This window comes from Histoplasma capsulatum (assembly GCF_000150115.1).
Source record: "Histoplasma capsulatum G186AR genomic scaffold supercont2.8, whole genome shotgun sequence".
NCBI classification, from domain to species: Eukaryota; Fungi; Ascomycota; class Eurotiomycetes; order Onygenales; family Ajellomycetaceae; genus Histoplasma; species Histoplasma capsulatum.
Genome location: NW_025544808.1, coordinates 1163348 through 1185907, shown reverse-complemented (window position 1 = coordinate 1185907; position 22560 = coordinate 1163348). Strand labels below are relative to the sequence as shown.

Genomic DNA, 22560 nt, shown 5'->3' with positions numbered 1-22560 from the left:
TTGGTATTGGTGGTACGGTAACGTAACTCTCGAAAACGGAGATGATCCAAGTCTGGAGGATGCCCAAACAGCGCCAAGACCCGGGCGGACAGAGGCCAGCAGCCAATAGCAGGCCAGGCCCTGACTGACTCAGCCGGTGCTGCAAGCTTTGCTGGGATGAGACACAACCAACCAACCCCATATTATTACATATTATTACATATTATTTATTTATTGTTACCTGGGCCAGTCCTGGGACACGTTCTGTACGCCGTATCTCGTCGCCGGTCATGTGACGCCCCCGGCTATTCGGCGATGGCGTCAGGGACCGGCGGCAGAGGAGCTGGGCCGAGATGCAAGACGCCAGCCACTGGGACTGCAGGGGGATGGACGGCTAAGAGTCGCTAAATTTTTAAGGATAGTTAGCGAAAACACTGCATTACATACAGAAATACCCATGTCATCTGCAGACACATACAACAACTATCATATCATCGATACGGAGTGGATTCTATGCCGTTCACAGATAGTAATATCACCGATAGAGATACATTCATATGCCTATCATATCACTAACTAGTAGCTATCATCCGGAGATATCATCATAGATACTACCATTGACAAACATCATTGCTAGATGCACAGTAGTACCAACTTCTTCTCTAGAGTTTGATACCTTTTTTTATTGATCTACATAGAGTGGAAAGCTTCTATAACTGCTAGTAGTGATCAATCATATATTATATTCGATATCTATAACTACTAGTTCTTCTAAATAATACTCATAAGAAATAAGATTTTACAATAGTAGACAATGAGCTTAAATAGCAGTATTGCCTAACTACTACAACAAGAAGAGAGAGCTTTATTTTATTTCAACTCGGGACTTTGAATTTGTACCTTTTAATTCCAATGATTAGCACTATCAATTAGCCATGCTATCATATATATACCACATTATAGTAAAAGATATTAGAGTATGAAGATTCTATGATACTGGTATCTCTACGGAGATATCTTGAGCTAAAAGACACAAGCAACGAGCAGTATTTTTTAGATGTAACTGATACATTGTTTTCACTATGCCTATAAAAATTTAGTGACTCTTGGCCGTGTGGAATTAATTATCCATCCCCGAATTGCATTTGCCATTTGCCATTTGCTCTGAGTGCAATTGTATTTACTGCACTGTCACTGCGCCCTAGCGAAGGTCTGTTTGGTGTTGTGCAATCACTCAGCAAACGCACACCCACCCACCACCCCGCCTCCTCTTTCGAACCAGAGTACACTGTAGTTGCGGATTCCGCCGGCGAAGATGACAAACTATAGTACGTGCTATTTTCCTGTCCCAGGCCCAGCCACGGGCAGCCAGCCAGCAAAACCCCCCCGCGGCCAGTGAGCAGCGCCCAGTGACTTGCTGGAGTGTCATCGGGCGACCCTGACTGCTCTCTCCTCACTGCAGAGGGCGCGCCTCCGTCGTCGTTCTTACAGCAGCGTAGGGGAGTTATATAAGTTAGTACTGTACATACATCCAGATACAAACGAACTCACTGAACGCTCTCTCCACTTTCTGTCCATGTAACCCAACTACTTTAGTCCCGTTCGTTGCTCGGGGATTCCCTAGCGGGAACAAGGAGAGAGAGGGAGGGAACAGGATACAGAAAGAACAAACGAAAAGAAAAAAAAAAAAGAAAAGAAAAGAAAAGAAAAGTAAAGTAAAGTAATCTGATCTGTAAAGAAAAGAAAAAAACCCGCATGACTCGGGAACTCTGGATTCCGGATCCTCACCCGCTAACCTTTTGATTTTTTAATTTTTTTTTGAAGGGGGGGGTTTGGTTTTGGTTGGGGTTGTTTTATCTAACTAATTAGGTTTTGTTTCGCCTTCTTGTTAGTTAACTCGCTAGGGGGTTAGTTAGTTAGCGAAGCAGGTTTGATGAGCTTAAAAGTTATCGCTGTTTGGTGTATGTTTTAGAGGTCCCAGTGTCGCAATGCGGGTAGTTAATTGAGTTGCGCACATTCATCGTTGTATGTACAAGTTGGTGATGATAGTACAACACCAGAAGAACCCACAATCATTTTGCGCGTTATTGTCCTTTCCTTATTTTTTTTGGGGGGGGGGGAGGCCTTCGATATGAGGGTGGCATAACTGTAATAAACTGTCATGTTCTATCTACCTATATTGACTTTGGTTCGTTGCAATTGCAATCGCAATCACATATGCGCATTCTCTCCAGTAGTTCCAAGAATCAACCAGGTGAAACAAACAATGAATAAAAAGAGAAAAAAAATTAAAAATAAAAAAATCACCTCCCAAACCCAAACCACCCCCCCTTCTTCGCCTCCTTCTTCGTCTCCGCCGCTGCCTGCGTATCCTGCATCGTAACATCCGCGTCCATCCCCGCACTCGCACCCGAACCAGTCGCGAGCCCCCCCTTATTAGATCCCCGCGGATAATCAATATAATTGAACGCAACGTCCAGGAACAGCGGCTTCACGGGTACCGGCTCCATCTTGGGCGGATACGTCACCAGTCGTGTCAGGTCGACATGGCTGTCTGACGATGGGTACTCGTGCAGGCGCTCGATCATGGGCGGTGGCAGGAAGCTGTCTCCTCCGCCTCCGCTGCTGCGTTGGGAGGTGAGACGCTCGATCTCCACGATGCCCCGGTATTGCCAGACGAGGCTTTGGAGGTGGGCGTGCAGCGCGGCGGCCTGTGGACTGGAGACCTCGAGGCGTGGTGGGCCTGCGTGTGCTTCTTGCTGCTGATGCTGCTGGCTGTTCGTGTCGGAGCGCGGGAGAGCGGTGGAGGCGAGATCCAGCGCGCGTGAGAAGAGCGCGAGGGCATTCTTTGGGCTGGAGAGGAGGGCGTGTGCTCTGCCGACTGCCAGACACCTGGTTTTGATACGTGTGCGTTAGCAGACGGAGGCACGCTGTATCCTTTTGTGTTAAGGGGTAAAGGGGAAAAAAAAAAAACACTACCTGAGTGATTGGAAATAATGCTTTGTTGAATTTAGCTCCTCCACGAAGTCGACGTCTCCTGCAACGCCAGGCAGCTCCCGGATGAAGTCCAAGCTCTGAAGGGTCGCATCGTACAGCGTAGTGCGTTCGCGCAACCGCGCGAGTCGGCGACCGATGCCTTTGCCACTGGATTTCCTAGATTTCTGCTTCCCGCCGGCTGCTTTCATTTGCTCTGGTTTAAAGCCGAGACCGTCGTCAGTGCCACACAGTATCCGGTTGCGGCCCACGCGCCAACCCACCAGCGCGTAGTTCACTGCTGTCCGTGTCACTTGCAGTGCTTGCATGCGTTTGTCCGCCGGGTCAATCCCCTCGGCGGAAAGCTCATCAATAGTCGTCTTGGTCGCGTCCACCGCGTCCTGGCTAGCGCTTATCACGTTATCGTAGTTCGCTGCTTTTTCACTGAGTGAGGAAGATTGACCAGCGGGGCTCGAGAGCCACGAAGATAGCTGGGCTTCTGCTAGAGCAGCGGCCGCCAGTGCCTGGGATATAGCCGCATCTTCCAGCGCGACTGTCCGGGACCTCCAAGTAATGGTCTGTGGGATATCCTGGACGGTGACGCCGTCAGCCGCCGGCTGTTTATTATTAGAACCCCGCTCGACGAAGCAATCTGGGTCGATGGCAGTCACTTCTCCGCGGACTGGGGAATCGGATGGTACGTTTTTGATCGCGATGGATTCTAAAGCTGCCGACCGGGGCAGCTTTAATTGGTAAGCCGCATATCGAAGACCTGGATCGATGGAGGTCGATAAAAGATCTCGATAGGTTTCCCTCTTCGCTTTCGTGCTGAGCGCGCCGTATATTACTTTTGCAACCGAATATTGTTGTAGACACAAATCCCATCTCTTCTTTTCCATCCAGAACGCCCCAAGGAGGGAAGCTAGATAACCCCGCGCCTCAAGGAGGTCGATGTTGGATGCGGAAGACGCTGACGGATCTTGAAGGACTGAAACTAGTTGTTTTCCGTATAGAGTCGCTTTATTCAAACGAGATATTATATGCCGTCTTGCAGAACTGGCAATGCCCTTGGTAGACGGGTCTGCGGAGTGGGTCGACTTCATATGCATTGCGGTAGCCCACGCTCGCTCCGCGCAGAGAAGTATGAGAAATGCGAAGCTGGTTGACCGTCAGCAGGAGATCTCCTCAAGTTGCTTTTCTAAAAGATCAACGAAAGGTTGAATGGCATATGGAAAACATACTTGGTGTCATTGGCGACCTTCTCTGCTGTTATCGTAGGTTTCGCAGAGTACTTTTTACCACGCGGGGTTGTCTGGCCCAGCTTCTTCCGTATGGTGTGTAATCTGCGAGTCAACTGTGCTCGATATGAATTGTAATCCCCGGCCAGCAAAGCGTCTTCCCTGTGGCTAACTATGAAGCTGGTGATGTCCATTGCTGTGGACCATAGTAGGCTGTCACGGTGTTATGGAAGCAGCCCACGCCTAATCCACAGCCTTTTGAGTGTATGTGACGCTGATGCTGTGATGTTTGAAGATGGTCTTGTCGCTTGTGTGGTGGCCGGCGCCGGAGAAACCTGCGGGCCGCGGACGTAGCTGAAAAATATCCTTTGGTTGTTTGTTTCCCGCCCAAGGAATCTCCGCAGGAAAGGTGCTAGTTACAGCTCTATCTGCTTTGACAAAACAGCTGCGGTCTAACATCCTGTTAATGCTGTTGAATCCGAAGGTTCTATTTTTAACCATAGTGAACTGGGGCACTCAGCGCCCAGGCTTAAGTGCTTGCGCTTGTTTTTTTCCTTGGTCCTTCCCTTAACGTTGTGGATCATAGCAGATTGAATTTGCTCTCAATCCTGAGTAAGTTTTTGTCAATTCTCTTTTCTTCTAGTGTTTATATTAGTTTTATATATAATTTTTGTTGTTCAGACATTATACATTTTGTCGGGTTCGGTATGGCTATGCAATTGGTTTTGCAAACCTCCTTTAACTAACCTCCTCTCCCATAGCCATTTGCGATATGCATTTCCCGTTATAACCACCGTTGAAATCCTCTTCTTCATACACCCGGCTCTGGTTTAGGGGATGCTGGAGCGAGCAGCTCAGCGCCTTGAAAACGCAGGAGAATGTCTTTTCCGCCATTCAAAGCGCCACGCTCGCAGCCGACGAGTTTTGCATCCGGAATTCTGGCATCATGGCGTTGCTGACATCGAGGCTCCCTTGTGGGGCTCTGATTTCCTGCAACCACCGCGATCATCCTCGTCCACCTCTCGACCCTTACCAGTTGCCGTTGAGCCATTTGCCGTTCTCTTTAACTACCATCTTCCAAATACGCGCTTGGAATTCTTATACCCGCCAGAAACACAAATATTTGCACGATATCGCCTTCCTCGCATCATCATCAAGAGCTCCGCCGAATATAGGAGAAAGTCGGGCAACCGAACTTATTATTCAACGAATTCTGGCGAAGTGGCTCAATCCCGGTCACACCATGAGGAGGTTTTACCAGAGCCTCAAGATAAACAGAACTTTGAAGGATCGAAGGGGCTCGAAGAGTCGCTGGCGGAAGGGGGAGAGAATGAGGAGGAGGAGGAGGCATTTGAGTACTATGACCTTTACAAAAGTCCTCGAAGACCAATTACTCTCCCTAAGCGGCGAGCGTCTCCATTGTTGCCTGCTGTGAGGTTCGGGCTGGCGTATTGCAACTTTTATCGACGCCAGCAGGAGACAATGTCACGAGTTCGGATGAAGCAACTGGGGTTGGTATGTTCCCGGAAAACTAGGGGCTTTCGCACAATTCTCACCCGTGGAACAAAATCCAAAAGACGGCGTCGCGTTAGCAACGATGGGGAAATAGTTATAGATCTCAATATTCTGCGGCGGCTTGATCGATATCTTAGCAATAATTCTCCACGGAGCTGTCGGGCTGTATGGAGACTCTATCAAGTTGTCAAGGACCAGAAGCCCGAGTACCATCCACGCGTCCTTGCCTATCTTTCAGAATCCCGGGAACCTGTGGATCGAATCCGTTCGAGACTAGCATTTGAAGCTATCGAGATTGACCAGAGAACTCCAGAAGACTATGGCCACGTAACGAAGTCTCTTATCCAATGTGAAGGGAATATCGATTGGGTTAGGGAGATTTGCAAGGAAGCAGTGTCGAAACTCAAAGGAGAAAAGTGCTGGGATATCGCCATGGTTGCGTTGGTGGACCGGATGAAGTGGAAGGAGGCATTCGAATTTTTCTCCTTTAAGCCCTATCTCCCGGAAGGCCAGCCATTCAAACGGATTAAATATCATGAGTTGTCGAACATGCTCAGCTTACCGGAAAGAGTTTTGAATTTGCTTGAGTTGCTACGCGAGAAAATGCTAGACCTGTCGGAAGCTACTCCGCTGGTCGGCTTCTTAGTTCACTTGGTCATCAGGAAGAAAACGATATTGAGGCAAACCCCTATTGAACAAATTCTGTTATTGTTCTACAGCCTTCACGCCATTCGCTTACTCGAGAGTCAACATTACTTCTGGGCCTTGTCGACGTTACGATATCTAGATCTCGAATTAAAAACCACCCGCGCCCTCGAAGTGTACTGGCATTTTCGCTTATTGATGGGTACCACAAAGCCCCCTGAGAAGGTTCTTGCTGGACTTTTGAAAGTCGTGGCCGTACTGCGGAAACCTGAGGCTACTAACCAACTTCTCAGGGAGTTTCGGTTATTCTATGAAAAGCCGTCGGAAGAAGCATATCAGATCGCACTCACGGCATTTTCCAGACTTGGTGATTTCCGGAGGGTAACTGATTTATTTAAATCCTACGTGAACCATTACGGCCAGCCCAGGAAGCTCAGGTTGGTTAACCCTCTAATATACGTTAATGCCGCAGTTGGCAGAGTTTATCAAGCCCGGAAGCAGCTAGAAAGGCTTCGTAGCGAGTTCTCGCTGAGCCCTGACGTGACGAGCTGGAATATTGTCCTGACTGCCCACGCGAAGGCACGGGATAAGCCCGGAGCGCTATCAACTTTTCAAGAAATGATTGCTACTGGGTTAAAGCCAGACTCGCATACACTCGGAATCTTAATGGGAATGTTTGCGAAGGACGGCAACGTCGAAAGCGTCATGGATTTCTTGCAGCTTGCTAGGGGATATGATATTCAACTCAACATGGCAATGCTTCACCCGGTGGTGGAGACCCTCTGCAACAACCGAAAATATGATGCTGCCGAGAAATTTGCAGATACGGTGATGAAGCTAAAGGCTCCCGGCCCTACTACTCGCATGTGGAATGTCATCCTGTGGCACTACGCTTTCCTCCCTGACATAGATTCTATGCTAGCAGTGCATGATCGGATGAGAAAACTAGGAGTGAAATTCGATCATATGACGTATGCAGCCACCATCCTGGCTCTTGTTCGCAGTGGAAACCATGATGATGCTATTCAGGTTATTCGAAGACTTGAGGACCGTCGCCAGGTTTCCGTGACCCAATTCCATTACGCGATCCTTTTGTACGGCTATGCACTGGCAGGGGATGTGGAAATGATCGAACATACCCAGGGCGAAATCATGAAAAAATTCGGCCACTTGAGTCTCAGCTCGAGACTATCGGTGCTCAAGGGGAAAATTCATATGGACAAGAGGCTTCTCGAGGAAGGGAAATACGTTGGGCATAATAACGAAATTCGATTGGTGAATGCGGAGGCGTTTCTGGATTCCATTATGAAAGACTTCGGTATCAGAGAGTGGGCTACGAAAGTTCCACAACCTGGGGCAAGTCAAAAGTCTGTCCGCGATGCCTTTCCTTCTGTGTATTACGAGGAACTCATCTCCGCCTACATGAGCCATGATGCAACCGTGAGGGCGAAGCAACTTGCCGAGAGGTTGGAGAAGAAACAAAACCGCCTCGTCAGGAATCCGAATCTTGTGCCACTCAGCCAGTTGGCTCAAAGAATGAAACTCCAAGCGAGGGATAGAGGGTTCGACATGGTCGAGAAACTCTGGAAGAAAGCATTTAATCAAGCCAAACTTGGAACGGCCATTACAGCCTCCTTCAAACCCAACCACTCTGGCAATCCTGATGACCCTCAACTCGTCCCTAAAAACTCCATGTCGACTGCTCAGCGTTTTTCTCTTTCCGAATGCCTTTCTGTGCTCATGGAATGCTACGCAGAGCAAAATCTCCATTCCAAAATCGCCGTCGTTATATCGGAAGTCCAAAAGTCTGGCTTTGTCCTGACGACCCATAACTGGTCATCCTATATTGAACTACTTGCTGTTTCCTCCAGACGAGAGGACCGACTGAATGCTTTTATTCTCTTTGAAAAACTGTTTATTCCTAACTACACTGGTTGGACACAGGTAAGGGCAAGATCGACTGCACGGCCCGGCCATGCTCCATCCACATTTGCTCTTCAGGAGAACAGAGATCACTATTCCTCCCGCCGGCCTGACCATATGGGCCTCGGCGAAAGTTATGCATGGTCAAAACTTGAGCCTGACTACATGCAGCCTTCCTACGACACAATGGTTCGCCTAGCCGCCGCGCTAGTTGATGCTAGGGCGCGCTCCGTTCTGGATTCAGGTGAAGAGGTTAACTCGATTCTCCTGTCTGCCCCAATGACCATAATTGCTATGGGGAATGTACATGACCCCCAAGGAGGATTTGGACAGATATTAAATGAAGCTCAGCATGTCGTCCAGTCCGGCCCTATCAAGTCTGTGGTGGAACCAGGGTTTGGCGAACAAGGGCTAGTTAACCGCGAATCTTCTTTGGAGCCATCCGGGAAGGCTACCGATGCCCATAATGATAACAATAAAAACACTGTGGTTCCATCTCCGTACGATCTCATTCCGGTAGCTACCGGTGTGTCCAGGGAAACAGCACCAGATATGCCTTTGATCAAAACGCTCCTGGAGGAAGACGCTCAGTGGAGACAGATTGAATACAAACGGCGGGTCCAGCGACGTCAATTCTTAGAAAACAACCCACCCTTAAATGGCATTCCTCCCAGATTGCCGCCCCATTTACGTGGCAGGGGCCGGGAAACGGGTCACTGGCAAGTGTTGCGAGAAGTGGGACTCCTCAACACACCCCACTTAGTTCAACATGCCCACCTTGAGCTGCCAGAGAGATCTCAGGAGAACCTAGAGGACGAAGAGGAAGGCTTGGGCAAAGAGCGAATCCTCTGGCGCAAAGAGGAATCGGAGTGGCGCAAGAAGGTCAAAAGTGGACGCTGGAAGGACTGGATCCCGGCACGCAATCGAAGACTATGGCTCAAGAAGATCGATGCCCAGAACCTGCCACTGATCCTTCAGTATCTCCGTCTCGAAGAGGATGCATATGACGTCAAAGATCAGTACCGCAAGGAATGGGTTTTCTGGTGCCGACTGCAGATCTGGAGGCACATGAAAGAGGAGGAGCGAATTGACTGGAAGCTCTACCATGAGAAAAATAGAAGTAAACGCTGGCGGGGCCTTCGGGAGTGGCGGCAAGACCTTAACTGGATCCGGAAGAAGATACCTCTACCTGGTCGTGTGGATGGCGAGTTCGCCAGTGATCGAGACCATGAGGCGCATAGCCTCCATTACCATGCTAAGACACGTTTGAACCAGATCCGGGATATGATGGCAAAGGTGTACAAGCTAGCTTATCAGGACATTTGATTGGAGATGGTTTTGGCTTGGATTTTCTTTTTTGGGTCGGTTGCCCATTATTATGTAGATATTTCTGTATATTATTCATGACCCGTTTTTCGTTTTTGCTCTTTCGCATCCATTTTCTCTCATACATGTTGGATAAGCACTATCATCTACCATTGGTCTAACGCTTGAATTGATCATGAACCTGAGTGGAAGCTCCGAGTAGAGTGCATTTCCCAATTAGGCATAATTGAAATATCACATGACCTTCATTGACAACGCGAAATACGCGAAATACGCGAAAAGGAACAGCCGACGCGTCCTTTCAAGCTTCAAACTCATTCATTTCGATTGCGTCTGGGAAAAATTCAATTCTCCCTCTATATTCCCATTAAACCTCTCCGGCAGCACATCCATACACATATACAGAGTTTACATACATATCCTGGGGCCTAGCACACAGTTGACGATTGTTTTGTGTCAATTAGAAGACCCTGCATTGCGGGTTCGTTGAAGATCAACACCCACCTTCACCATGGATCCCCAGGATCGCATCCGGGCTGCCGCTGAATTTCTCGATCCTAGTGAGTGATTCCTAGCCAAAAACTGCGGTATCTAGTAGAAAATCTAATTGTTCTCTTTTTCCTGCTCGCTAGGTGATCCACGGGCGAGAAGGTATATCCAATGCCCAGCTCTTGTCCTGTGGTAAATGTGATGATGTTCCTAATAAGCACTGTAGTTATCGAGCGGACATTGTTTTGATGCTTAATCGCGGCTTGCGAAGACTCACGGTATGAATTATCATACCTTCGTTTGATGTTATGGTTTCTGGCTATTTGAAACGTCAGATCGGCTAACTAGTCTTCTTGATCCATTCTGTAGGTCAGCTTGGATGAAATTCGAGCGCACAGTACAGAATTGGTCAATGGGTTTGTTATCAATCTTCCAGTTTACGGTACGGACTAGTTCTCACTATTGATCGGCAGCCTCCTTACATCGCCGCACGATTACACTCAGGCATTTAATTCAGCATTGAAGGAAATTATCAGCACGTTGCCTAATCGATCGCCAAAGGAGACATCAAACGATACAGTACGTAACTACTGTATGCTATATCGTATGATTTTGGATCCTGGAATACTGACTGTGGCGGACATGGGTAGGTGTACTACTGTGCCTACGTTGGTGCATTTGGCGAGTTTGCTTGCAATCCCCGCACCCTTGGCTCCTCTCACCTAAACCGATTGATATGTCTTGAGGGCATTGTTACGAGATGTTCGCTCGTCAGACCCAAAATTATCAGGAGTGTTCATTATAGTGAGAAGAAGGAGGAGTTTTTGATGAGAACGTATCAAGATCAGACTATGACTGCTAGCGGGGCGACGAATTTGAACGTATACCCTCAAGAGGATGACGAGGGGAATCCGGTATGTGTATATGGACTCTATCTATGGAGACGATATTTCATCTGGCTAACTCATGTGATAGCTCATCACTGAGTACGGATATTGTATATATCGAGACCACCAAACCATTTCGATACAAGAGATGCCCGAGCGAGCCCCTGCAGGGCAGCTTCCAAGGGGCGTCGACGTGATACTTGACGATGATTTAGTCGATAGAGCCAAACCCGGTGACCGAATTCAATTGGTTGGAATTCATAGATCCCTTGGAAATCGAAACGCCAGTACAACCAGCTCTACCTTCCGTACGGTTATCCTAGCAAACAACATCATCCAACTCAGCTCTAAATCAGGTGGTGGAATTGCGCAATCGACGATAACAGACACTGACATTCGGAACATTAATAAACTTGCGAAGAAGAAGAATGTCTTCGAACTTCTGTCTCAATCCCTCGCGCCCAGTATATACGGCCATGATTACATTAAAAAAGCGATTCTCTTGATGTTATTAGGCGGTATAGAAAAGAATCTTGATAACGGGACTCATCTACGTGGTGATATCAACATTCTGATGGTCGGCGATCCTTCTACCGCCAAATCACAACTTCTTCGTTTCGTACTCAACACAGCTCCTCTGGCAATTGCCACCACTGGTCGAGGCTCGTCTGGAGTTGGTCTTACAGCAGCTGTAACGACCGATAAAGAGACTGGCGAGCGGCGATTGGAAGCCGGTGCTATGGTCTTGGGAGATCGAGGCGTTGTATGTATTGATGAATTCGACAAAATGAGCGATATCGACCGAGTAGCGATCCACGAAGTCATGGAGCAGCAGACCGTCACAATCGCCAAAGCCGGCATTCACACCTCCCTAAATGCTCGATGCAGCGTCATTGCAGCTGCAAACCCGATCTATGGACAATATGATACCCATAAAGATCCACACAAAAATATTGCCCTCCCCGATTCCCTAATCTCGCGTTTCGACTTGCTCTTCGTTGTTACGGACGATATTGAGGATGCTAGGGACCGCATGGTATCAGAGCATGTGCTCCGTATGCACCGGTACCGAGATCCTGGCATGGAAGAAGGAGCCCCAGTGCGTGAGCAGGTCAATAACAACCTCGGAGTTGGGCTAGAAGAGAACCAAGATTCAAATCGTCCGACTGAAGTATACGAGAAGTTTAACGTTATGCTCCATGCAGGCATGTCCGTCACTACTAGCCGGGGACCAAGCAGAAGAATTGATGTTCTCAGCATGCCATTTATCAAGAAATATATTCAATACGCCAAATCAAGAATTAAGCCCGTGCTCACCAAGGGAGCCGCGGATCATATCGTGGCCACCTACTCCGCTCTTCGAAACGATGAGCTGTCTGGAAACCAAAGAAAAACCTCTCCCATGACCGCCCGTACCCTAGAAACCCTTATTCGTCTATCCACTGCGCATGCCAAAGCACGTCTCTCCAGCAGAGTCGAAGAAAAGGATGCTAAGGTCGCAGAGTCGATTCTCCGTTTCGCGCTCTTCAAAGAAGTCGTCGAAGACGAAAGACGCAAGCGAAGGAAGACAGTAAACCTCGAGTCCGACTCCGAGTCTGATGACTCCGACTCCGGAGTTGAGGAGTCGCAACAAACGCCTGCGGCTCCACGCTCAAGTCGCCGCCCAGGCCTCAGAGGAAGCAGTACCGCCGCGCGAAATGGAACCAACACCCAAGGTGACGACAGCGATGAAAACGACGACTTATACGACGCAAGCCCCCGCTCCCGCCACACGCAGGCATCCTCCCGCCAAACCCGCAGCCAGCTAGGCGCCACGCAATCCGAATCGCAAATGTCTTTCGCTTCATCGCAGCCCGCATCGCAACTCCTGCGCTCGCAGACGGACGATAACGAGAGCCAGTCACAGCCACCAATTGCAGAGGCGGTTGGGACGGCGGAATTGCTGCCACCACTCTCGTCCGCGCGGTTGGCAACGTTCCGGCAGGCACTTGGGCCGCTCATGAGGTCCGAGCTGTTCGAGGGGGATTCGGCGGGGGTGCGGAATGTGATCGAGGCGGTAAATGAGTCGATTGGCGCAGCGGGTGGAAGGGCGTTTACAGCTGCAGAAGCTGTACAGGCGTTGGGTGTTATGAATGAGAAAAATGAAATTATGTATGCCTCCTTCCAATTCCCCTTGCCCTCACCACCTCACACACACATTTCCTTTTCGTTTTTCTTTTATACCATGTTGCTAACCCTGTCGCCCGTAGGTATCTCGGTGATGAAACTGTTTACCGCATCTGAGAAACTTTTCACGTTATTATGTTTTTCCTTCGCCAATTTCATGCACGTTGCCTAGGCTCAGCCGGGTTTGTTCTTGGGGGAGAGGATAGGATGATGAATGATTTCAATCAAATGCAGAAGCGGTTTCTTTCCACGAACCTTTATTAATGAGTGTACGGGTGTGTTTCTTATTTAATCGGATCTTCCAATGGCGTGGAGGAACTTTTTCAAATAATTTTGTTTTCCTACTTACAAATGTTATTTCATTGTCTAGAGGGAAACTGGAGTCTATTCTTTATTTTCCTTTTTTTGTCTGGCATTAATGCATCTCCCCCCTTTTTTTAAAAAAAAAAAACAAAAGAAGAAGCGAAAATTGATTTATAACCTAGATAAACAGAAAATCATGGCAATCATAATAAACCCCCAGAAGAAAAAAAATTGTCTACAAAAGTTATCATTTACCTATCCCCTTCCGTAAATTTTTTTTTCTTTTTCTTTTCAGTATGATCATTGCAGAGGGAATGGGTTTTTTATTCACCCAGCATGGCGGTGGCTTAATAATACCCAGCTAATTCATAGTCTATAATTCTCTCTCTCGGATTTATTAACAGATATAAGTATAATAAAATATCTCCAGGGCAGTCAGGATGACGATTCCAAAAATATAAATCAGCCTGCATGATGGAAAACTCCCCCTTTTCGCCCGCGTTTCCCCTAACGTACCCACACAACCCCCCTTCATGAAAAAAAAATACAAAACTCGTAATAATAATAATAACGACAACAAACCAAACAAGAGAGGATGCAACCTGATATACCAAGCGCACGGAAAATCTAGATCAACCACACCACCCTACTCTATACCTGCCCTACAGGCTCGATCCTTGTTAACGGCGATGGTGCTCTCGCTCCACCACCGCTGCCAACTCCACCACCACCACCACCAGCAGCACTAGATGAAGACGAAGCAGACTTATTCCGCCTTTTCCGCTCGCTGCCCGACGTCGATGCTGCAGAGCTACCCCTCCTTCGACGCTGGCGGTCGCTCTGGTTACTATTACTATTATTGTTGTTGTTGTGGGGAGGATCATCGGTGTCCGAGACCGGGTTCGGCGTCGTGCTGCGCGAGGAGGTGCGGGAATGCGTCATGGCATCACGGTCTTGCTGGTGTTGCGGTCCCGGCCGGCGTTTCGTAGATGTTGTGGATGCGTCTCTCTGGTGGGAGAGGTGGTGGTGGTGCGAATGGGAGTGGGAATTGGCGTGGCCACCGGCGCCACGGCCATGACTGCTACTCCCAGAAGGCGTCGTGGGCCTCCTCCCCGCAGACGAAGTAGTCGATAATACCGGCATAGGTAGTGATTTCGGCGCCCACAGGAGCCTCATCCACCAGAACCACCCGCCCGCCATCTTCGCGTGCTCGCGCCGCTGCTCTTTCAACTTCCGCCGCAGCGCGGCGCGGCGCTCATTCTCCTTCTCCCAGTAGTCGGAGCGGTATTCATCCCAGTTCTCGCGGAAGGCGGGGGAGAAGGATTTCGGGAGCAGGAGGAGCTTGATGTAGTCACCGCCTGGGGCAATGTCTTCTTCCACTACGGTTGTGCCCGGCGCGCCACCGTCGCTGTGTGAGTGGCCGCCGTCGTCGTAGGGACGGGATTTGCGACCTTTCTCACCACCACCATTGCCAGAAGAAGAAGAAGAAGAAAGACCCGCCGTAGACTCCACGTAATGAAACGTCGACGGGAAAAACACCTCGTAGGGAAACGGGAATAAAAAAGCCAGATACGACCACGCCTCTTTCCACCAGGGGCCCCTCAACACCACAATCTTCGTATTCATGCTTCTCAGACCGCGGTTGGCAACGCCTAGCCAGCGTCGCGGCCACCGCACGCCCCTTTCCCACTGCCCCGTCCCCCATATCAGCACGCCAGTCACCACCCCGCCCATCAATGCCACTTTCTCGGCCATCTCGACAACCCAGTAGACGGAGCCGCCGACTCCGCGGCCATCTTCGCGAGGGCGCAGGAAGAGCGCGTAGGAGAAATAGGCGATCCAGAGGGCGAGGAGGAGGATGAAGAAGGTGTTTTGCTGCCGGCGGGCACGGAGGGCGAGGTATTGGGAGCGCAGGGAGGTTTCGAGGATGAGCAGATTTAGGTAGATTTGCGGCGGGGAGGAGGGCAGGGTGGAGAGGGGGTCTGGAGCAACGGTGAGAGGGCTGGGAGGATCTTCTTGGGACGGATGTCCTTGCTGCTGCTGTTGCTGCTGCTGCTGCTGAAAGTGGTATTGGGATTCAAGAGGCGGGGATGGAGTGCTGGTCGGGGACAGGGACAGGGCGGTGGTGCTTGGAGCGCCCTTGATAACTTGGTCGAGGCGGGATGACATATTTAGAGCTGGGGTTATGTATTAATAGACGAGTGGGGATGCATAGCTAGCGATCGATGATGGTATTAGGTATTACGGCGGACGGGAATCGAGCAGCGGTGGCAGCGACGTCGGTGGTTTGCTGGGAGCACAGCGTAGATATTGAAGCTGTAGAGCCAGCGAGAAAGATTGAGTTGATGGCTTTGACGTCGTTGGCTGGACACATGACACGATGTGGATGAGGATTCTACACAGACGCAGGAGAGCGAGAGAAGAACCAGATATGCTCTTGGGATAGATAAATATTTACATTCATCTAAATATCTGCATTTGTGTTCCCACCGGCTGTCCTCCGCATGCCCATCTTCATATCGACGGATTCGATTAGATAGTTACAATCGCTTCCAATGGCGGGTTCGCGATCACCAGCTCCTCCACGACCTCTGCCATATCCCCAATTAAATAGTTATCCATCTACATGGGATCAGGATGTGTGCTGGCTGTCGTCAAGGATTCAATGGGCAATGCTGCCACGGTATCCACCAATTCTCCAAGTTCTCCAACTTCAATCCGCAGTATTCAGTAAATAGTATATTTATTCAAAGCAAATAGAATACAAGCCAGGCAACCGGCTCCACACCCGCAGTCTGCAGATATCTTCTTCTCCTCTGTATATATATGTATATTCGGGGAAAACCTCTCCGCTGTACATAATAAATAATAAGCAGCCACTCGCACGCACGATGTGGTCGGCCTAACCTTCGTCCTGCGGCCCGAGACGAGTGCTGATGCTTCACCATTTATCATTTATCCTCTAACACTAGCTGCTTCCGCCCCGTCCACTGCCTGACGTCGTTAAATAATCCTGCTGCCTTCGCCGCCGTGTTCCGTGGCTGTGGTCGGTCTTTTTTCTGCGCAAACTCCGCGTCAATCCCTTCTCGCCCCAAAATCGTTCCGGGTTCCGGACCTTTCTTTGGCCAACTCCAACCAAGTCAAGTTCCATCTCGAGAAGATATAAGATCTAAGATATCGCCCACACGCCCCTTTGCTCGCCTCCCGTCCCCATGTTTCGGAGTGGCAGCTTCTCTCTGTCACTCCCCTGCTGCGTTCCAAAGTGTATTCCTCAACTCGCCTCTCCGCCAATCCGCTCCTGCACCTGGCCCGACACAGGCCTGCAATTGACCTGGCCTCTGCCCTCTCGTTGACGCTCTCGCATTCCCTCGCTCCTACTGGCTCGTTTCTCTCGCCGGCGCCGCTGAATATTCCCTCTCTGCCGTTCCAGTTCCAGGCGCATTTCGAGTCTTCCCTCGCCCACTCGCCGTCCGACTCCTCGGCCTCGTCTTCTGTTCCTTCTTCTTCTTCTTCTTCTTCTTCTTCTTCTTCTTCTGCTTCTTCTTCTTCTTCTTCTTCTTCTTCTTCTTCTGCTTCTTCCTCCCTACGGTTCTATCCGTCAATGGCGACTGCAACTTCTACTGCCTCAGGATCTTCCGAGGACCTAGGTGGCACCTTTAAGACGCCGGAGCCGCCGCGGGGTAAATTGCCTGATAGAATTATCGGGCCGCTTTTCCCTCTGAGCTACAAGGAAGGATTCAGCCAATGGGTAGGCCACCATACTTTCTGGCCCTTCATTCGATCCGACTGGCACTGACAATTTATATTTATTTAACCTGTAGTGGGCAAGTATCCCGGCTGCCACCGCTGAACACAAGGTCCTCTCTTTCATCCCTTATCTCCAACACCCACCCACCCACAAACAGACCGGGAAAGATGCTGTGACCCCGAATCAATCTACAGACAGCCTCACCGAAGCGGACCCCAGCCAGGCCTTCCAGGTTTCCACCAAATCCGTCGATGATCCCCATGGTCCCCGCATATGGCGGTCCACCATGGTCGAGCTGAGCGGGAAGAACCGCGCCCTGAATGAATTCTCCATCGAGCGCGTCGGTGAGAAAACCGAGCAGAACCTTGTCGTTCTTCATGGATACGGCGCTGGTCTAGGTTTCTTCTACAAGAACTTTGATGCTCTCAGCCGTGCCAAGGGCTGGCACTTATATGCCCTCGACATGCTGGGGATGGGTCGAAGTACACGGCCACCGTTTAAAATCCACTCAAAGGAGCGTCAGAAGGCCATCAGCGAAGCTGAAGACTGGTTCATCGATGCTTTGGAAGAGTGGCGAATAAAGCGCAGGCTCGACAAGTTCACTCTTCTTGGCCATAGTCTAGGCGGGTATATAGCCGTGTCCTACGCCCTCAAATACCCCGGGCGCCTCAACAAGCTCATCCTTGCGTCCCCTGTCGGAATCCCCGAGGACCCCTTCGCCGTTAGTGCGGAAATGCCTGAACCATCCGCATCCACTGTCGCCAACGAATCCAGTCAGGACCAAAAGAACATCACTAAGCCCGCACCAGACAACAACAACAACAACAATGGGGTCAGCGGTGAAGGCACACTCCCTCGCCGGCCCCTGCCCAAATGGGTGAAATACCTCTGGGACTCCAACGTCTCTCCTTTCAGTCTTGTGCGCTGGTCTGGTCCCCTCGGGCCTCGCCTTATTTCTGCCTGGACGTCGCGCCGCTTCGCGCATCTGCCGCCCGCCGAATCCCAGGCACTTCACGACTACGCTTACTCCCTCTTCCGCATGCGCGGCAGCGGCGAATATGCCCTGGCGTATATACTAGCGCCTGGCGCTTTTGCGCGGAATCCGTTGATTAGACGCATCCATGCTGTGGGGAGACAGGTGCTGAGGCCTGATGATGTCGATATTGATGTTAACGCTGCGGCTGCTGCTGCGCAGGCACAAACAGAGACGCAGACGCAGACGCAAAAATGGTGTGCTAGCAAACAAGACACGACAACCTCAACACCTCCACAGGAAACTTCGCTAAACTCAACGACGGATGCACCAACACCAGCACCACAATCCTCTTCCGCATCCTCCTCCACATCCACATCCACATCCACATCCACCCCCACCTCCCAACCCTCACCCCCGCGCCGCGAACAAGGAATCCCCATCGTCCTAATGTACGGCGAGCACGACTGGATGGATGTCGCGGGTGGCTACGCAGCGCAAGCACGCATTGAGGAAGAAAAAGCGCGGATCCTGCGTGACGCTAGCCCCGAGGAGCGCGCAGCGGATCAAGGTTCTGCGAAGGTGGTTATCATTAAGAATGCGGGACACCATTTGTATCTGGATGGGTGGGAGGAGTTTAATGAGGTTATGTTGGAGGAAATGAGGGGGGTTCACCGGGCGGGGAAGGCAGAGGGGAGGGGGGAGAATGAGGAGTAGGATATGAGGATGTGAGGATGCGATGAAGGGGAAAAGGGGGAATGGAGTTGTGTGTTTTTTTCTTTTCTTTTCTTTTTTTTTTTTCGCGGGTTATTATTGTAGGGTAACTAGTTGATTTTGGTTTGAGTGGAATGGGCGTTCTTAAGCGCTGGAAGAAATATGTTGGATTTTTTATTTTTATTTATTTTTATTTTTATTTTTATTTTTAATTCCCATTTTATCTAGATAGAGGATTTGGTATTTGGCATTTCTCCTCCCTTTTTTTTTTCTTTTTTTTCTTTTCTTTTCTTTTTCTTTTCTTTTTTTTTTTTTTTGGCATTCTCATTTTCCTATTTTTGTTGAGATAGGGCATGATTCATTCTCGTCAATAATGAGGACAATACGCGCATTTTTCTTTGTTTTAAAAAAAAAAAGAAAAGAAACAGAAACAGAAACAACACATCCCCTCCTGCCGTTCCATATATGTATAATAGATATCATAAGACTCCCAGATTTATGTATATACACGGATTCCCCCACTTGATCAGAAGAAAACTAGAAAACTAACGCTGTGTCCTGTCAATGGCAACTTTTGGTAAATGAAAAATGAAAAATAAAAAACAACAACAACAACAAAAAAAAAAGAACCAGAGGAAGTCAAAATGCTCAATACTCTCTTTCCATATCATGTCGTCTTGTGACGTTAACCTAATAGGTCATTAATGGATCATTGGGGATGGTAAATGGAATGGAAATAAGGATGGAAGGATGGCTTTTATTTTGTGTGTGTGTGTGTGTGTGTGTGTGTGTGTGCGTGTTTAGCTCCGTGATGGAAGAATGAGGATGGCTGCTAAAGCGCGATTTTTTTTTCTTTTTTTTTTTTGGGGGGGGGGAGGGGAGAGGGGGGAGAACTTTTAGCTCAAGTCCTTGTATATACATATATAAATATCATACGACTAAGTCGGTATTCCATCATATTGAATTGAATCGGAGGGTCTCTGCTGAAAACCTGGCACTGGCTGTAGGATAGATTTCCTCTTCTGGATCGGGCAGCACCAAACAATGCTTCCCAGGGGCTTCTTTCTTTACCGGTCAATAGTCGAGGATATCAGCAACGGCAGTGTCATCGTCATCGTCATCGTCATCGCCATCGTCCTCAAAATCAAAACCATCACCACCATCGCGATTCCCATGTCCACCATCACCGGTTTCGTCCGATAAGGGCGGGGTTATCTGTGGCCTCGCAGCAACGCCCGCGGGTGCTTGAAAGAGGCCATTGATCGGCTCAAAATCGTCCCCCAGGTCCCCCTTACTCACAAAGGTCCCCAGCGATACAGGCGTTGGAAGGCTGTGTTTGCGTGCTAATGGGCACATCCGTGGAGGATTGCCCTGTGAATTTTGTATTCTGAGTCTTCTCTTCCTCTCGGGCGGGGTTGAGCCCTTCCGCAGCAGGAATTGTGAGTTGCGGTGGTAGATACGGCCTCGGAACGTCAAGTTCTCAGTTGGTGAGTACGTGCCTGGTTGGGATGAGCTGCGGCGGTGGGTAGGGTCATGGACGGTGTGAAAATGGGGGCTGCCGGGGTATGCACCTGTAGCTGTCGAGCTGGGTGGGCTTGGCAGGGTGTGGAAATATGCTCTGGCGAGGGCGGTGAAAAAATCGAGGTAGACGAGACAGAGGCGCAGGAAGAGGGTTGCGAAAGCTATAGAGATGGTAATTGTTGCAGTGAAGGCGAGCGGGATGATTATCAGGAGAGCTATGGGGAGGATTATTAGGTTGGTTATGTAGATGCCCAGCATTGTGATGTGCGAAGTGGAAGGGATGGTGATGTCATCCATTTGAAGCTAGATGGGGAGGAGAAACAGCACTGGCCCTGCAATGAGGGCGCCAGAAGAGCAAATGGCTCCGTGTCGGTCCATCACGGCATAGTAATATAATAATTTTTTGAGATATAAAACGCTTGGGTATAGAATGAATGTCGATGGAGAGAGAGAAGACGTTGCAAGGGCGAATCAAGAGCTTCGGCCAGCTTGGCTGATCGATAAGATTGCGGGCGGCTTGGCGGCTGACATAACCCGAACTTTACTTCAACCTCTTCCAACGCAACATCTGTTTGTATCTAGATAATAGCTGGTGCTGAATATCTGGTTAATTCTGATCTTTGAAACCGCGGGAGAAGGGATCAAGTGTTTGGCGGTAGTGCCTAGTGCCGCATCTTCATCCGGGTGCAAAAATCAATGGATACTCCTTTTCCTTGGCATTTAGGCGTTTATGATGCCCATTGTCATCCGACGGACACGATGGCGTCGATTGATGATATTGCTCAGATGAAGACAGCTACTTTGACGATCATGGCAACTCGTGCACAAGATCAAGAGCTGGTTGCTCAGTCTGCGTCGCGATATCCTCCAGTCCAAGGCTCTGGTGACCCAAAGCTAAGAGTCCTTCCCTGCTTCGGATGGCATCCTTGGTTTTCTCATCAGATTATCAATGATGCCAACACAGAAATATGCAACGACACCATTGTCTCCAAAGAACATCATTACAAGCATGTTTTGACTCCCCCAGTCAAGGATGAAAACCTGCTGCGTGCTCTCCCGCAACCATTTCCCTTGTCGAAATTGATCTCTGAAACAAAAGCTCGGCTGGAGATGCATCCTCACGCTCTTGTCGGAGAGATCGGCCTAGACCGTTCATTTCGCATCCCAAATGCTGGGTTTCCTCACGAGATTGACAAAGACAGAGACACCAGCCTCACACCAGGCACGCGGGAAGGAAGAACATTGTCTCCTCATCGCGTCACCTTAACCCATCAGAAGGCAATTCTCAAAGCCCAATTGCAGCTCGCGGGGGAAATGCAACGGCCTGTCTCTATTCATAGCGTCCAAGCACATGGTGCTATTTTCGACCTCCTCCAGGAGCTCTGGTCCGGCCATGAGAAGAAAGACGTCTCTAATCGACAACGCAGGAGAAGGCCAACTGTAGACAAAGCTAACGACCTTAGCGACCATGAACAGGCTGAAGATAAAAATAGACCGTCAAGCCCTATGTCATATCCTTTTCCACCACGGATATGCATGCATTCGTACTCTGGGCCTCCAGACGCGCTGAACCAATTCCTCCGGAAATCCAACCCAGCTGATATATATTTTTCATTCTCTAACGTCATTAATTTTGCAAATGATTCTTCGAAAAAGGTCGCCGAAGTGATCAGCGCCCTTCCTGATGATAGAATTCTAGTCGAGAGCGATCTTCACTGCGCTGGAGAGAGAATGGATGACTTGATGGAAGCCATTGTGCGTCGGGTATGTAAGATCCGTGAATGGGATCTGGAACAGGGTACTCAGATCCTTGGTGAAAACTGGAAGAGGTTTGTTTTCGGATAAACATTGCAAAGAGATAGGGTTAATGGAGTGAGTTTCCGGCCTGCTAAAACTCTTTCCTCGCTTGTCCATGTTTCCATAAGCGCGACCAACTGCGGACTATTCGTTAGCTCCCGGACAGGAATCGGTGTCGGTATTTGAAAGACCAGCATACGCAGTACAATACCACCGATTGATTTTGTGTTAACATTTTCACGACTTAATCTACGCCGGTAGATCCCGGTATTTTCGTTAGAGCCACCCTAATATTTTAGTGCCCTGCTAACGATCATTCTGGGGGTTTACGTGGCATTCTCGCGTTCAGCGCGTTTTTCATCA

General features: G+C 49.5%; 7 protein-coding genes across 7 annotated transcripts; 4 read left to right on the top strand and 3 right to left on the bottom strand.

The window, feature by feature from the left end:
• Positions 1-2282: 2282 nt before the first annotated feature.
• On the bottom strand, positions 2283-4384 carry HCBG_06192 (signal recognition particle 68; the record flags this gene model as incomplete). Its single annotated transcript, XM_045433241.1, has 3 exons — positions 2283-2871; positions 2959-4110; positions 4194-4384. 3 exons carry the CDS (start codon positions 4382-4384, stop codon positions 2283-2285), a joined length of 1932 nt encoding a protein of 643 aa, XP_045286409.1.
• A 643-nt stretch (positions 4385-5027) lies between these two features.
• Positions 5028-9785, top strand: HCBG_06191 (uncharacterized protein; the record flags this gene model as incomplete). Its single annotated transcript, XM_045433240.1, has 1 exon — positions 5028-9785. One exon carries the CDS (start codon positions 5028-5030, stop codon positions 9597-9599), a length of 4572 nt encoding a protein of 1523 aa, XP_045286408.1.
• A 325-nt stretch (positions 9786-10110) lies between these two features.
• Positions 10111-13628, top strand: HCBG_06190 (DNA replication licensing factor MCM3; the record flags this gene model as incomplete). The annotated part of the gene is made up of 8 exons (XM_045433239.1): positions 10111-10159; positions 10232-10280; positions 10315-10366; positions 10458-10504; positions 10562-10667; positions 10739-11002; positions 11064-13126; positions 13225-13628. 8 exons carry the CDS (start codon positions 10111-10113, stop codon positions 13256-13258), a joined length of 2664 nt encoding a protein of 887 aa, XP_045286407.1.
• A 467-nt stretch (positions 13629-14095) lies between these two features.
• Positions 14096-15693, bottom strand: HCBG_06189 (uncharacterized protein; the record flags this gene model as incomplete). The annotated part of the gene is made up of 1 exon (XM_045433238.1): positions 14096-15693. One exon carries the CDS (start codon positions 15611-15613, stop codon positions 14096-14098), a length of 1518 nt encoding a protein of 505 aa, XP_045286406.1.
• Positions 15694-17045: 1352 nt separating this feature from the next.
• HCBG_06188 (abhydrolase domain-containing protein) lies at positions 17046-18882 on the top strand (the record flags this gene model as incomplete). The annotated part of the gene is made up of 2 exons (XM_045433237.1): positions 17046-17192; positions 17266-18882. The coding sequence occupies 2 exons, from the start codon at positions 17046-17048 to the stop codon at positions 18880-18882; spliced, it is 1764 nt and encodes a 587-aa protein (XP_045286405.1).
• A 1071-nt stretch (positions 18883-19953) lies between these two features.
• Positions 19954-20843, bottom strand: HCBG_06187 (uncharacterized protein; the record flags this gene model as incomplete). The annotated part of the gene is made up of 1 exon (XM_045433236.1): positions 19954-20843. The coding sequence occupies one exon, from the start codon at positions 20695-20697 to the stop codon at positions 19954-19956; it is 744 nt and encodes a 247-aa protein (XP_045286404.1).
• A 316-nt stretch (positions 20844-21159) lies between these two features.
• Positions 21160-22418, top strand: HCBG_06186 (uncharacterized protein; the record flags this gene model as incomplete). The annotated part of the gene is made up of 2 exons (XM_045433235.1): positions 21160-22229; positions 22364-22418. The coding sequence occupies 2 exons, from the start codon at positions 21160-21162 to the stop codon at positions 22416-22418; spliced, it is 1125 nt and encodes a 374-aa protein (XP_045286403.1).
• Between the last annotated feature and the right edge of the window lie 142 nt (positions 22419-22560).